Source organism: Pseudophryne corroboree, chromosome 11 (genome assembly GCF_028390025.1).
Source record: "Pseudophryne corroboree isolate aPseCor3 chromosome 11, aPseCor3.hap2, whole genome shotgun sequence".
NCBI classification, from domain to species: domain Eukaryota; kingdom Metazoa; phylum Chordata; class Amphibia; order Anura; family Myobatrachidae; genus Pseudophryne; species Pseudophryne corroboree.
Genome location: NC_086454.1, coordinates 65,831,150 through 65,844,328, shown reverse-complemented (window position 1 = coordinate 65,844,328; position 13,179 = coordinate 65,831,150). Strand labels below are relative to the sequence as shown.

General features: G+C 40.9%; 1 protein-coding gene across 6 annotated transcripts in view; it reads right to left on the bottom strand.

The window, feature by feature from the left end:
• Positions 1 to 13,179, bottom strand: part of VWCE (von Willebrand factor C and EGF domains) — a 188,689-nt gene that overhangs the window by 27,906 nt on the left and 147,604 nt on the right. For all 6 annotated transcript variants that reach the window (XM_063944373.1, XM_063944368.1, XM_063944369.1 and 3 more), the window contains 5 exons: positions 12,171 to 12,261; positions 11,605 to 11,687; positions 11,378 to 11,453; positions 10,411 to 11,292; positions 9,376 to 9,458 (listed from right to left, as the gene is read on the bottom strand). In XM_063944373.1, coding sequence (XP_063800443.1) covers positions 9,376 to 9,458; positions 10,411 to 11,292; positions 11,378 to 11,453; positions 11,605 to 11,687; positions 12,171 to 12,261 — 1,215 coding nt within the window. The remainder of the gene's footprint in view (positions 1 to 9,375; positions 9,459 to 10,410; positions 11,293 to 11,377; positions 11,454 to 11,604; positions 11,688 to 12,170; positions 12,262 to 13,179) is intronic.

Sequence of the window (13,179 nt, the reverse complement as noted above, 5' to 3'; positions counted from 1 at the left end):
CTCAATAGACGTGTTGGCGTAAATTTCTTTTTCATGCAGCCAATCTCGTAGATACCTCAGTATCGCAGCATGATTATAATGTAAAACGTTGGGGAAGTTTTTATACCCCCGTTGGCATTTGTTTGTTGTAATTTTATTAGCCCAATTCACAGCCATTTTGCACCCCAGATACATTTTCTAAAATGGGCAATAAGTAAGCAGATATCTTTTTGAGTCATAAGGAGAAACCTGTAACACATATAACCATCTTGGAAATTTCACCTTTAATAAGGTTCACTCTTCCAACATATGATAACATAAGGTGAGCCCAGCCCTCTAATTCCCTTGAGGTAGCCGCTAGTGCCGAGGAAATATTAAGTCTATACAACTCTACAGGACGTTTGGGAAGGCAAATGCCCAGGTAAGCAATGTCAGATTTTGCCCATCCTATTGCAATCTGACTACTCCAAGATTGAGTAGTAATATGGGGATGAAGGTATAAACCTACAGACTTGGATAAATTGATTGTAAATCCCGATATTTCCCCATATTCCTCCACTCTGTTTAGAATTTTCTGGAGTGACGATTCCGGATTGGTAATGTATAATAATACATTGTCTGCAAAGATTTATCTCTTCCAGGCCCACCTTCATGCCTTTGAACTCTGACCAATTTTGCAGGATGCGAAATAGAGGATCTATACATAAATTGAACAGCAAGTGGGATAGGGGGCATCCCTGGGCGTACCCCTAAACATCCGAATCGGATCACCCCTAACTCCATTGATCAATAATGATGTTTTGGGTTGGGTATAAAAATATCGGACCAGTTCAATAAATACCGGATCGAATTCTCTCCTTTCAAGTACCGCAAAGAGATGTGGCCAAGCCACAAACCAAAGGCCTTATTAGTATCTAAACTGAGTAACATACTTTTGGGGATCTTCTGTTGTGTTCCCGCTAAAACTGCCACTATTGCCATTCTGACCGCTCTGACCAAGTGTCGCCCTCTAACAAATCCATTCTGATGTGAAGTCAACAAGTCAGGTAAAATTAACTGTAGTCTGTAAGCTATAATTTTGGCTAGTAACTTCAAATCTGTGTTGAGAAGGGAGATCGGTCTGTAGGAGTCCGCTGACAAAGGATCTTTGTCTGGTTTTAGTATAAGTGATGTGTAAGCATCTGTAAATGATGGGAAGGTTGGCTTGTCTTTCAACAACTTGTTAAAGAGTTCTAATAGGGCAGGCAGTATTTCTGTTTCTAACCTCTCTCTATTAGATACCAGAAAATCCGTCAGGACCTGGAGATTTATGGGCTAAAAGTCTTTTAATCACATTCCTTATTTCTTCCTCCATTATCTCTTTAGATAACCTTTCCCTTTGGTCTTTTGTTAATTTAGGCAACTGTGCTAATGACAACAGATGTTCCTGCTGTTCCTTTGGCACCTGTATATCCTGATATAGGGTCATATAATATTTAAGAAAGTGTTGTAAAATGTCCTTAGTGGCTATGTATGTGTTATTAGTAGCGGGATCTTTGAGAGCCATGATGAAGGAACGTTTTCTATACGGTTTAGACATAAGGGCCAATAATCTGCCAGTCTTCTAGCCCCATTTATAATACATTTGTTGAGAATAATCCAATCTAGCTTTAGCTTGCGTGACCAAAAATGATTCAAGAGTTTTCCTGTACTGTAAATATATTTCCATGGTTGAATCTGATTGGTTCATTTGGTATTCCCTAAAAGCCTGAGAAACTTACTCCTGCAAATTTTTATACTGTCTCATTGCATCTTTCTTCCATTTGGCAACATACTATATGATAATGCCCTGCATCACCGCCTTTGACACTCCCCAGAACAGGACAATATCGTCTCAACTGTTTATATTATCATCTTCGTAATTATTCCAAGAAGTTTTTAGGTAGCGTTTAAAGTCCTCTGATTTTGATAAATAATCTGGGAAGCGCCAAAGATGATCCACTGTGGTTGCTGATTCATGCCACAAATCTAAGGATATAGGTGCGTGGTCAGATATTAAAATAAGCAACAACAAGAAGAAATGTGTCTGGCGCTGAGTTTTTCTTAAATAGCCTCTAAATAGAGAGGACAACCTAAATTTGGCTGCCTTCACAATGTGGACCTGGAAATCCACTCAACATAAAAAATGTGTTACTAAAAAATATATAAGTGAAGGCGCACAATATATTAACCGACTGCTGTTTTGATACAAATTACTGGTTTATTACAAATTACTTGATTAAAATCTTAATCTTACATACAAACAGTAAAGCAGAATTATTAGCATAAAAACCATGAAACATTAATTTTGTCAATTACTCCATATGCAAGTATATGTAAACTCCACACAGGTTGCGCTTTGATTAGTAATGCTCCCTTTTAAAAGCTTGATTGCATGCACCTACAAGGGTTAAACCAATTAGGGAAAGATTCTCTTTCAGCCGAAATAATTCTTGCACATAAATAAGCAAAGTTAGTATTTGTTCCAAGCAGAATGGTTGTTAATTCACAAGGGAAAGAGTTAGTTGCATGCACTTATGCGGTTTATGTAGTTAGGAAATAACTCTCCTTCGGCTGAATAGATATAGTTTCATGCACCAATGATTTGGGAAGATTTTTGCTCCAAACAGACTTACTGTTTAATCGTGCAAAAAAACAATCATGTATGGTGATACATGCCACTTTAGAAAGGATGCTGTTTATATATTGGGTGTTTGTAGAGTAATACTTCACTTATCCGTTAATGTCAGGAGCGCTCCTGGGTTGTGCAAGCCTGGTCCACAGTAGCTGGAATCTTGGTATCAGATGCAGGGGATGGGGAACTCGTAGCTGAATCTACGGGATTCTTGCGCAGCCACAGACTGTGGGAGAGTGGATCGTCTGCACTCATTTCCTGTGAACCGCAAGTGGAACGCAAAGTCCGGAAGCCCGAACCCGGAAGTCGCGGGACGCGACACGTGCAGACGATCCACTCTCCCACAGTCTGTGGCTGCGCAAGAACCCCATAGATTCAGCTACGAGTCCCCCATCCCCTGCATCTGATACCAAGATTCCAGCTACTGTGGACCAGGCAGGAGGAATCACTAGGAGGACATACGGGCTTGCACAACCCAGGAGCGCTCCTGACATTAACGGATGGGTGAAGTATTACTCTACAAACACCCAATATATAAACAGCATCCTTTCTAAAGTGGCATGTATCACCATACATGATTGTTTTTTTGCACAATTAAACAGTAAGTCTGTTTGGAGCAAAAATCTTCCCAAATCATTGGTGCATGAAACTATATCTATTCAGCCGAAGGAGAGTTATTTCCTAACTACATAAACCGCATAAGTGCATGCAACTAACTCTTTCCCTTGTGAATTAACAACCATTCTGCTTGGAACAAATACTAACTTTGCTTATTTATGTGCAAGAATTATTTCGGCTGAAAGAGAATTTTTCCCTAATTGGTTTAACCCTTGTAGGTGCATGCAATCAAGCTTTTAAAAGGGAGCATTACTAATCAAACCGCAACCTGTGTGGAGTTTACATATACTTGCATATGGAGTAATTGACAAAATTAATGCTTCATGGTTTTTATGCTAATAATTCTGCTTTACTGTTTGTATGTAAGATTAAGATTTTAATCAAGTAATTTGTAATAAACCAGTAATTTGTATCAAAACAGCAGTCGGTTAATATATTGTGCGCCTTCACTTATATATTTTTTAGATATTAAAATATCATTTATTTCAGACCGTCTCACCTGCGTCATCAAGGTATTTGTAATAAAAAAAAAATATATCCTAGAGAAAGATTGGTGCGCCCTAGATAGCTGTGTGTAGGTATGATCACCATTGTGTAATAGTCTCCCAGGGTCGCTGACCTGAAGAGTCGTCCTAGGAGCTTGTATGTGATATCATGACGAAGGTAGAGATCTATTTATTGGCAGAGATTTATCCAATAGTAGATTATCCACCGAATTGAAATCACCCGCCATTATTAATTTATAAACGTGATGTTTTGCTACCATTTGGGTGACTTTAGATACGAAACGGTCTGGGTATATATTTGTAGCAAATAAATGAAGTAATGTATATTTATTACCCTCTATTTCTACATCAATCAACAAAAAACGACCTTGCAGGTCAGCCAGCATATCCAATATAGTATATCGTAAATCCTTATGAAATATGATCGCTACTCCTCTGGACTTAGTTCAGTAGGAGGCCGTAACACATTCTCCTATCCAATGTGCCCTAAGAGTGGAACTATCTTCCTTTACCCAATGCGTCTCATGTAAGAGATCTATATGTGGTCTCAACTCAATCTCCTCAATTGTGTCACTACCTCCCTATGTTTAATTGGGGTGTTGAGACCAGCAACATTCCAGGAGATTAGATTAAAGTGTGGTGGAACCGAAGGTCTAACCTGTTCTTGTGCTTGTACAGACATGGACTGAGGCAACTATAAAATGACACATTGGTCTCATGAGGTCAGATGTACATATAAAACAATTTTGTGCATTCATTAGAAAACCAGCATGAACAGACAAATATAATCAACTGGAAAAATGGAAAAAGTGTAATTTGTAAAATTGAACAAATAAGTACAAGAAATGTATCAGAAATGGTAATAACTCTCTAGTTTCATGTTTCTTTTCTTTTTTTGTAAGTCTCAGGTGGTGGGCTAAACCCACCGAGCATATCTGAGGACCCCAACAACATAATTTGGGGTGCTCCATACAATCAGTAAACTCTCAACTATTTTTTTTCTTAAGGAATTTGTATAAAATGGGGGCAAAGAGACACTGAAAAAATGGATTAGAATCCAGCAATAAACACATTTTCAACAACACTTGAATACAACATATAAAATAAGCCAATTAAGTTGGCTATCTTTAGTATAGCTCACTTCCTCATACCTCTGTTAGAATACTGTAGGGACTGAGGGCAAAATTTTGTCACCACTCCTATTCCAGAATGGATTATGAATCAGATATGGTAAATACCAGTTATCCCAGTCCCTAATACTCCTATACTGATAGTTCATTCATCAGAGCGCTGTGGAGAGTGAGCTTGTTCCCTACGAATATGTTCTTTGTCCTCTATTGGATCCTTAAAGTATACTGGAGGACCATTTTCCATAATTCGCCGTTAGCAGGGTACATCAAAGCGAAGCGTTTATTACGTTCCACCAGCATCCTGCACACCTCTGAAAACTTTTTTTTCTTTTGAGACACTAACACTGAAAAATCCTGAAATATCAAGATCCTCTGTCCATACACAATAAGGGATTGGGTAGCACTATAGGCTGATAATATTTTTTCCTTAGCTCTAAAGTCCAGGAACTTGGCTATGGAAGGCCTGGGTCGGGCCATCTGATCTTGTCTGTCTGGACCCAACCTATGTGCCCTTTCAACTTGGGGAATAGCTGCCACATCATGTTTCTCCAATATTTGTGGGATGCGTACACTGATAAATTCTACCAACTGTGAGCCTATCACCACTTCTGGTATGCCTACAAACCGGAGGTTACGGCCACTATCCCTGTTCTCTAGATCATCCATTTTGGCCACTAATGATTGAATAGTTTGGTCCTTTTGATCAACAATGGCCTGTAAGGCATGGACCAAGTCCTCATTATCACTGAGGCATTGTTCTAAAGTAACTATTCTAGATATATTAGAGTCAATTTTGGTTAGTGAAGATTCCAGTCTGGTATGAAGGTCCTCAAATTTTTTGTCTAATAGGGGCATCAGCATCTGAATCGTCACTTTGGCATTATCTTCAGGGATAGGTATTTTTGGTATTTGAGAGGACATATCCAATGTGTCGCCCACCATTCCCTCTGACGGGAACAGTGGGGGGAGGGTGGCGGATCAGATGCTTTAGATTTATGTTTATTTCTTACCCTATTTGAGTCAGACGGTGTCTGGGAATTACTGGATGCTGCGTGTCTCTCCAAGAATCTGTCCATACTCTAGTGCAGACCACACTGAATGAGAAATTGTGTCACACCTGAATCTAGTGTTGTAGAGTTTTCCCTCAGAGCTATTATACAGTCATTATTTGCTGGAGTAAGAGTTGTAGGAGGTGGCTCTTCTAACCTAAAAATAATAATCTAAACCCTTAAATTATGAGCCCATCATGTCCCTTGTCAGGAGTGACTGCAATACACTGGGTAGGGAAGAGCTCTGGATCACAACAGAGTTGTAAACCTCGTTGGCATAAATCAACACAAAACCAATAAATGGTTATCCGGCCAAGAGTTCGCCCAACTTTTACAGATTGCAATATGTGAAACATAGTGTAGAGAAAGACAGGTCTATATTAGTGATGGTATAAGCAACTTTAGTCAGGGATAGTGGATGAGCTTCCCTCAGGGTCATAAATACAGCAATATAAACGTGTGATTAGTGTCATAAAAAAGGCACACTTTCAGTACAATTAACCTGTGATCGTGCACAAGAGTATCGGTGGTATGACCACAAACCACTGCAATATGGCCTCCCTAGCGGTGAGATGCAGAAGTGTGCTGTTGGACTGTCTTGTAGTATAGTGTATTGCAATTAGTTATACAGAGCAGAAAAAACTAGTAGCTGAATAGTGGGTGGAATAACTCAAACCGCCACAAGATGTCTCCATAAACCTGGTACATGTAAAAACTTACTGCTCTAATACACTGTTGAATTGAATGTGGGACACACACCTAATATCAATAGCTATGAGCCAGACCAGCATTATGGTATAGAATAATGCAGCATTCCTAATTAGGAATTTAAAACACTTAGTATAAATATTAGTTACTAATTACAATCAGTATAGTTACCAGCACTGTTACCATAGAGACACAGTCCTATGGACAGCTGAAGCTATAGAGGCAATAACTTCTCACGATGTGGAGAAGAGTAAGGGGGCACAGAGTCCAGATGGAACTTCACTCATACAGCCGGGTCCAATGCTTACTGATGATGGAGGCTGAAGCTCCAAAGTTGTCCCATCTATTATCCCCCTGTCTCACTGTAATATCCTCACCACCTGACCCAATATGTGTTTGTACGTGCCGTACACCACCAGGGAGGGAAGTGCAGCAGTACTCAGTATAAAGATACACCCATTAGAGTCTCTCCCCTGAAACGCCTGTCCTCCAAACCGCATTACCATATAATATGTCCCAGCCATCCCCAGTCATCCCGCCAGCAAACAGAAGCGGCGACTGTCCATCAATACGAGGTCCAGATGTCCGGCACTCGCCCACATGGGAGCTCCTGTAAAGAGACTGCTCCCGCTCCGGCCAGCCACAGAGAGTCAGCGGGGAAGTGAGGTCCTCAGGCAGCCATGCAAGAAAAGAGTTCAGGGGCCTGCTGGCTACAGCGATCCTCCGGCGTCCTTAGACATCACTCTAAGTCCACAGCTGCGGCTTCTCCGGGCAGCAACACCCAGAACGCAGAGCCGTCCAGGTCCTGCAGCAGCTGTCACAGGGGATCTGGGCCACAGGAAATGGGGACAGTAGGTGCAGAAGTTGTAGAGGGAGTGGGGGGGGATCCTGCTCAGAAACTCCACTAGGGCGACACGTGTTTCCACCACTTCCAGCATCCAGCAGATTACCGACAGCCTCCCGTCCACCCGCCTCTTGGTAATAGCAGGGACGGGATGTCCGATGTCCAAGCTGGGGAGTCCGTTTGCCGAGGTTCAGGGACAGCAATATTTCTCTGGCGTCCAAGCCAGTTTTCATGCCAGGAGTCCCGGCAATCATACAGGCCACCAACATATACGGCCAGACTCCGGTGATTATATAAGCTCTCGAGCTGAGCTAAAAAGCAGCCATGCTAGATGACCCGCCCACCGGAAGTCTCATTCTTAATATTTAATGATTCAAATTTTAAAAATAGGTAAAATAAAAGGACATATGTTTAGACAAACATAGACAAATGAGCTCTATCAACTATTCCAATGGTATCACACAAAACATGTGTTAATAACAGTAGTAGGTAGGTGATGAGCAAAAAGTTAAAAAGTATTATTTTGTTTCTAAAAGAGTGCCCACACAGAGATGAGAATATCTCTCTCTCTCTTCTATTCTTTTCATTTTTGTGGCTCTATCTTACACATGTATATACCATCTAACTACTGCTAGGGATCACCCTCTCCCCCCTCCCTGTGGGTACTCTAGCTTGTAAGAAAGTCTATTCCCAGCTAGGGTGGGTGTCTGCTGGGAGGAAGGCACAAGCTCATGGCCTCTATGGGTCTTTCCATTCATGTGCTACAAAGAGGCGACATGACAGAGAAGGATACAGAGGGGAATTGCAGAGAAGGATCTAGGAGTACTTCATTTGGTATCCAGTCATGATGTTGGCATTCAGCATGTTGATATTCAAAGTGTCAACAGCAGGTCAACACTGATGATGTCAACATGGTTAAAATGTCCGCATGATTAATGTAAACACCTGCAAATTGTCGATATTGACAGAATGCCAAAATCAGAAATGTAACACTGTCATAATGTCAAAATGAGAATGACAACAGGGTTAGCACTAGGGATAGGGCTGCCATTAGGGTTACCATTAGGATAGATCTGCCATTAAGGTTACCATTAGGGATAGGGCTGCCATTAGGGTTACCATTATGGATAGAGCTGCCATTAAGGTTACCATTAGGGATAGGGCTGCCATTAGGGTTACCATTTGGGATAGGGCTGCCATTAGGGTTACCATTAGGGATAGAACTGCCATTAAGGTTACCATTAGGGATAGGGCTGCCATTAGGGTTACCATTAGGGATAGGGCTGCGCTGCCATTAGGGTTACCATTAGGGATAGGGCTGCCATTAGGGTTACTTTTAGGGATAGGGCTGCCATTAGGGTTACTTTTAGGGATAAGGCTGCCATTAGGGTTACCATTAGGGATAGGGCTGCCATTAGGGTTACCATTAGGGATAGGGCTGCCATTAGGGTTACCATTAGGGATAGGGCTGCCATTAGGGTTACCATTAGGGATAGGGCTGCCATTAAGGATAGGGTTAGGGTTACCATTGGGGATTAGGGGAGAATCAGAAGAAAACAGCGATGCTGACATGAGAACAATATTTCCATTATATCTGTGTTGATATACTGAACGTCATCATGGTCAGTGTCAACAGCATGAACATTTCGACATGTTCCATGCAGACATAATAAATTTTCACAATGTGACTGTTGCATTTATATACCAAACCCCTTCATTACTGAAGTCACGGCCTGCGGATAATATAGTGCTGCCTTAGAGAGAAATGTCACAGTTGTAATTGTGTGTGTGTGTGTGTGTGTGTGTGTGTGTGTGTGTGTGTGTGTATGCCCAAAGAAAATGATGCATGTGGATGAATGTGTGAAACGCTATGTCAGTTAAGTTTTACCAAACATTCACACTGCAGGCAGTGGTCCACATCAGAAATGTAGATGGATCCATTGGTATAGCTGCGGCCATTTAGGGAGCATTCTGAATAAAGAAGAGATAAAGCAATAGTTATATAGAGTTGGGTACGACTTCCCAGCAGTCAGATGCTCGATATTCAGAAGATCGACAGCGGAAACCCAATGACCAGAATCTGACTGATCACAGTAAGTATTTTCACCCTACCCCAGAGGTTCCCAAACTGTGCGCCGTGGCTCCCTGGGGTGCCTCAGGACACTTGCACGGGTGCCCTGGGTTGGTGGTCCAGGACCAATTCAAATTATTCATGGTCAATATAATAGGCAAAACCAGTGCTGGTGGCTGCCAGTAATAAACTATGTGGACAAACAGAAGCTAATCCTGTCCCTCACCACACAACTGACCCTAAGGATGACATATAAACGCGATCTACTTGATGTAATATTTCTTTCTAAATTTCTCAATAAGAAATATTTGGCCTAGGGGTGCCGTGAAAAATATTCTGATATTCTAGGGCGCCGTGATTCAAAAAAGTTTGGAAACCACTGCTCTACCCTAATTCTAACCCTATCCTCCCTATCCTGCAGACTAACCCTATCCGTTCCCTCCCGCAGCCTAACCATCCCTCTAGTGCTTAACCCTAACCATCCATACTTACCTTCAGGGAATGTGATGATTCTGACTGTCAGGATCCCGGTCGGTCTTCTGACTGTCGGGGTCCTAACTGTCGATTTTGATTGAATCCCTTTATAGATACAGATCTGTACAGGTAATATATATTGTGCATATACAAATGATTATTAATCTGATTTTTGAGTTAGTAAACTGTATTATGTGTTGTGAGTTGATTGAGCCATTCCTTATGTATACTATAAATATTAACTGAAACACTGAAATAAAAAAACAATCTGCAGCATATATATCTTCTAAGCAGAATCTCAAATGAAGGTCACACAAAAATCTACCAATATTGTTCCATTATGTGCCCTGGACTTGGTAGCTCTAGAATGAATCTCACCTTTTGAGTTTACAGAGTCATAATGCTTCATCTCAGTGTTTTCCAGTTTTGGTAATGTATGTTTTGAGGTATCTTCCATATGGTGGAAATGACCAGAAGGTCTTGATGGTGAGACAGCACCGCCTGGGGCTTTTGTAGTCATTAAAGCTGTATAAGTGTTTTTCCCCCAAGGCGATAGCTTTCCAAGGTCATGATAAGACATGGGGAACTTTTTGTCTTTGACAGTAGTTCCTGAAAGTATTGTGGGTTTGGGAGAAGCCACAGAACCATTTTCTGGGGGGTGAATTGAGCTAGTGGATGTTCCTGGTGAGAAAGATGCTTCAGTGATGCTAGAAGATGACATAGACAGAATACTAGGGGGCACATTAGTGTAAGATACAATGTCATAAGCTATTGTTGATGTAGAGTGCCTAGTTGTAGGCAAAGTATGACTGGTGGCACTACTGTGTGGGACAGCTTGATTAGGAAATGTAGTTGAGGTAGAAACAGACACATAGACATTGTCTTTAGACTGAGTAGTACTTATGATGTCAGCATGAGATACTGGATCATCTTTTATATATTGAACAAAGTCTGTATTTATTTTAAATTGTACACCAGATACTGATTGTGTGTTGTGAATTGCATTATTATCCGCAGTCTGCAATCCGTGAGCTACATTGGGATATGGGACTTCTGTGTGAGGAACAGAACTGTGACTAGCTGAAGAGGTGACTGTAGTCACCAAGTTCCTGCTTAAAACTAGTTGTTGAGATAGAGAAAGGCTGCTAGATCCAGGTGGTTTAGTGAAACTTGGTGGCTTTAGTGGCATATTGGCCTCTTGTAATACGGTATCTTGCTGAGATGTTTGGAACGCATTGGTGTAAAAATTGTCTGGGACTTCTATGAAAGATACAAACAGGAAGAATAATGAGGCTTATATAGATGTCTAACACCTTCCATACAAGTCTTGTTGTGCCGGACATACCATTCAGGCAGTCCTGAGTCTTCTGCTCACATGGAGTGCAAGGACCTTCCCTCTGTTCACACTGTACATTACCAGCCTATGAAGAGACTTTGCATTACTATCATAAGTTCATCACTATATCACAGTCCACTTGCAGTACCATTTCATATAATATCATGTCATTTGATCTGTAGATTAAATAGACATTACTTAAGACAATAGTGAAGGAAATTGTAGAACATACTCACATAACAATGACACACAACACAGGGGTTAACCTTCCGTATGTAGGAGCTTCCATTTTCCAGCACATGTCCTTCAAAGGTACACTCTGATATTAAAGGGCGGAAACAATTTTGTTATTATACATTCACTCATGCTTATTTATTATACATTAAAGATATTTCAAATGATAGTATATGGGAGATTAAGACAGACACCTCACAGCAGAGATCATATAAAGGTTAAAGCAGTGGTTCTCAAACTGTGTGCTGTGGCACCCTGAGGTGCCTCAAGGCACTTGCAGGGGTGCCTTGGATTGGTGGTCCAGGACCAGTTCAAATTATTTATGGTCAATGTAATAGGAAAAACAATTGAACCTAAGGATGACATATAAACACAATTTGCTTAATTTAATTATTCTTTCGAAATTTATCAATAAGGAACACTTGGCCTAGGGGTGCCGTGAAAAACATTCTGATACTCTAGGGCTCCGTGATTCAAAAAAAGTTGGGAACCACTGGGTTAAAACATTGCAGCTTAACAAGACAGTACTAGAGTAAGAGCAACAAGATTTGGAGTTTGACATTTGTACCTTCACATGTTGTGCAGCATTCCCCAGGAAAAATATATGGATGAGAGCAGGAAACAGAGCATGAGATGGCTTCACACTGCACCTCTCCATCCTGGTGACAGAAATAATTTAGAATATACATTAATAGTGAAGTTGGGCAACTACGATATTTATTCTGATACTTTTTGTTTGTTTAAAAACACCTATATGGATTTTTTTAATCAGGTAAGGACCTCAGACTATGTCAAATGTGCATCCCGACTAAAAACATTTCTTCCGCTTTGGTCCTCCTTGTGACTTTGTGACAGTGACTAATGACACCAAGTAAGTGTGATGCATTCACATAGTGTATATTGTAAGTTAGAGTTAGTTATGTCCTTGAGGTATACATGCTGTTTTGAAATCACCATTGATTAAAAGATGATAATGTCTTCTTCCCATCTTGACTAGCTAGTCACAGCATACTTCCTGTCTCAGGACAGTCCTGATTTGAGGGATCTCTCCCGCTTTGCTGTTAGAATTCTGTTAGTTTTGCTGTGTTTTCCAGTAATGTGTTTCCCCGCCACCAGGGGTCAACAGAAGTGCTGCTCTTTGGACTCAATTACCAGCATGGACTACACCTGACTCCTGTCTATTAAGTCTGCTTGAGAACAGCACTCATAGCTGGGTCACTGATGTTCACTGATGTTTAATGTTACCTGTTCATGTTTTCTGGATCTGCCAAAGCCAAGGAACTTCTGTTTGAATGTTTGTTTTAATGTTTTGCCTTGCCAAGATTTTTGGATACCTGCACCTATTTATGTTCCTGTGAGAATCTGTCTGCTGTCAAGGTAAAGGATCTCTGCAATTAATCAGGTTACCATTCTGATGTTAACTTGTGTCATTTCTATTTAAGTTTTCAAGCTCATCTGCTTTGCCATGTTCATCAGCCTTGACAAGTTCATCAAACATTAACTATATCTGCATTGTGTATGTACCCACAGCCCCAGTACTCATGCAGTTTCCAGTAACCTGATTATTTTTTACGTTT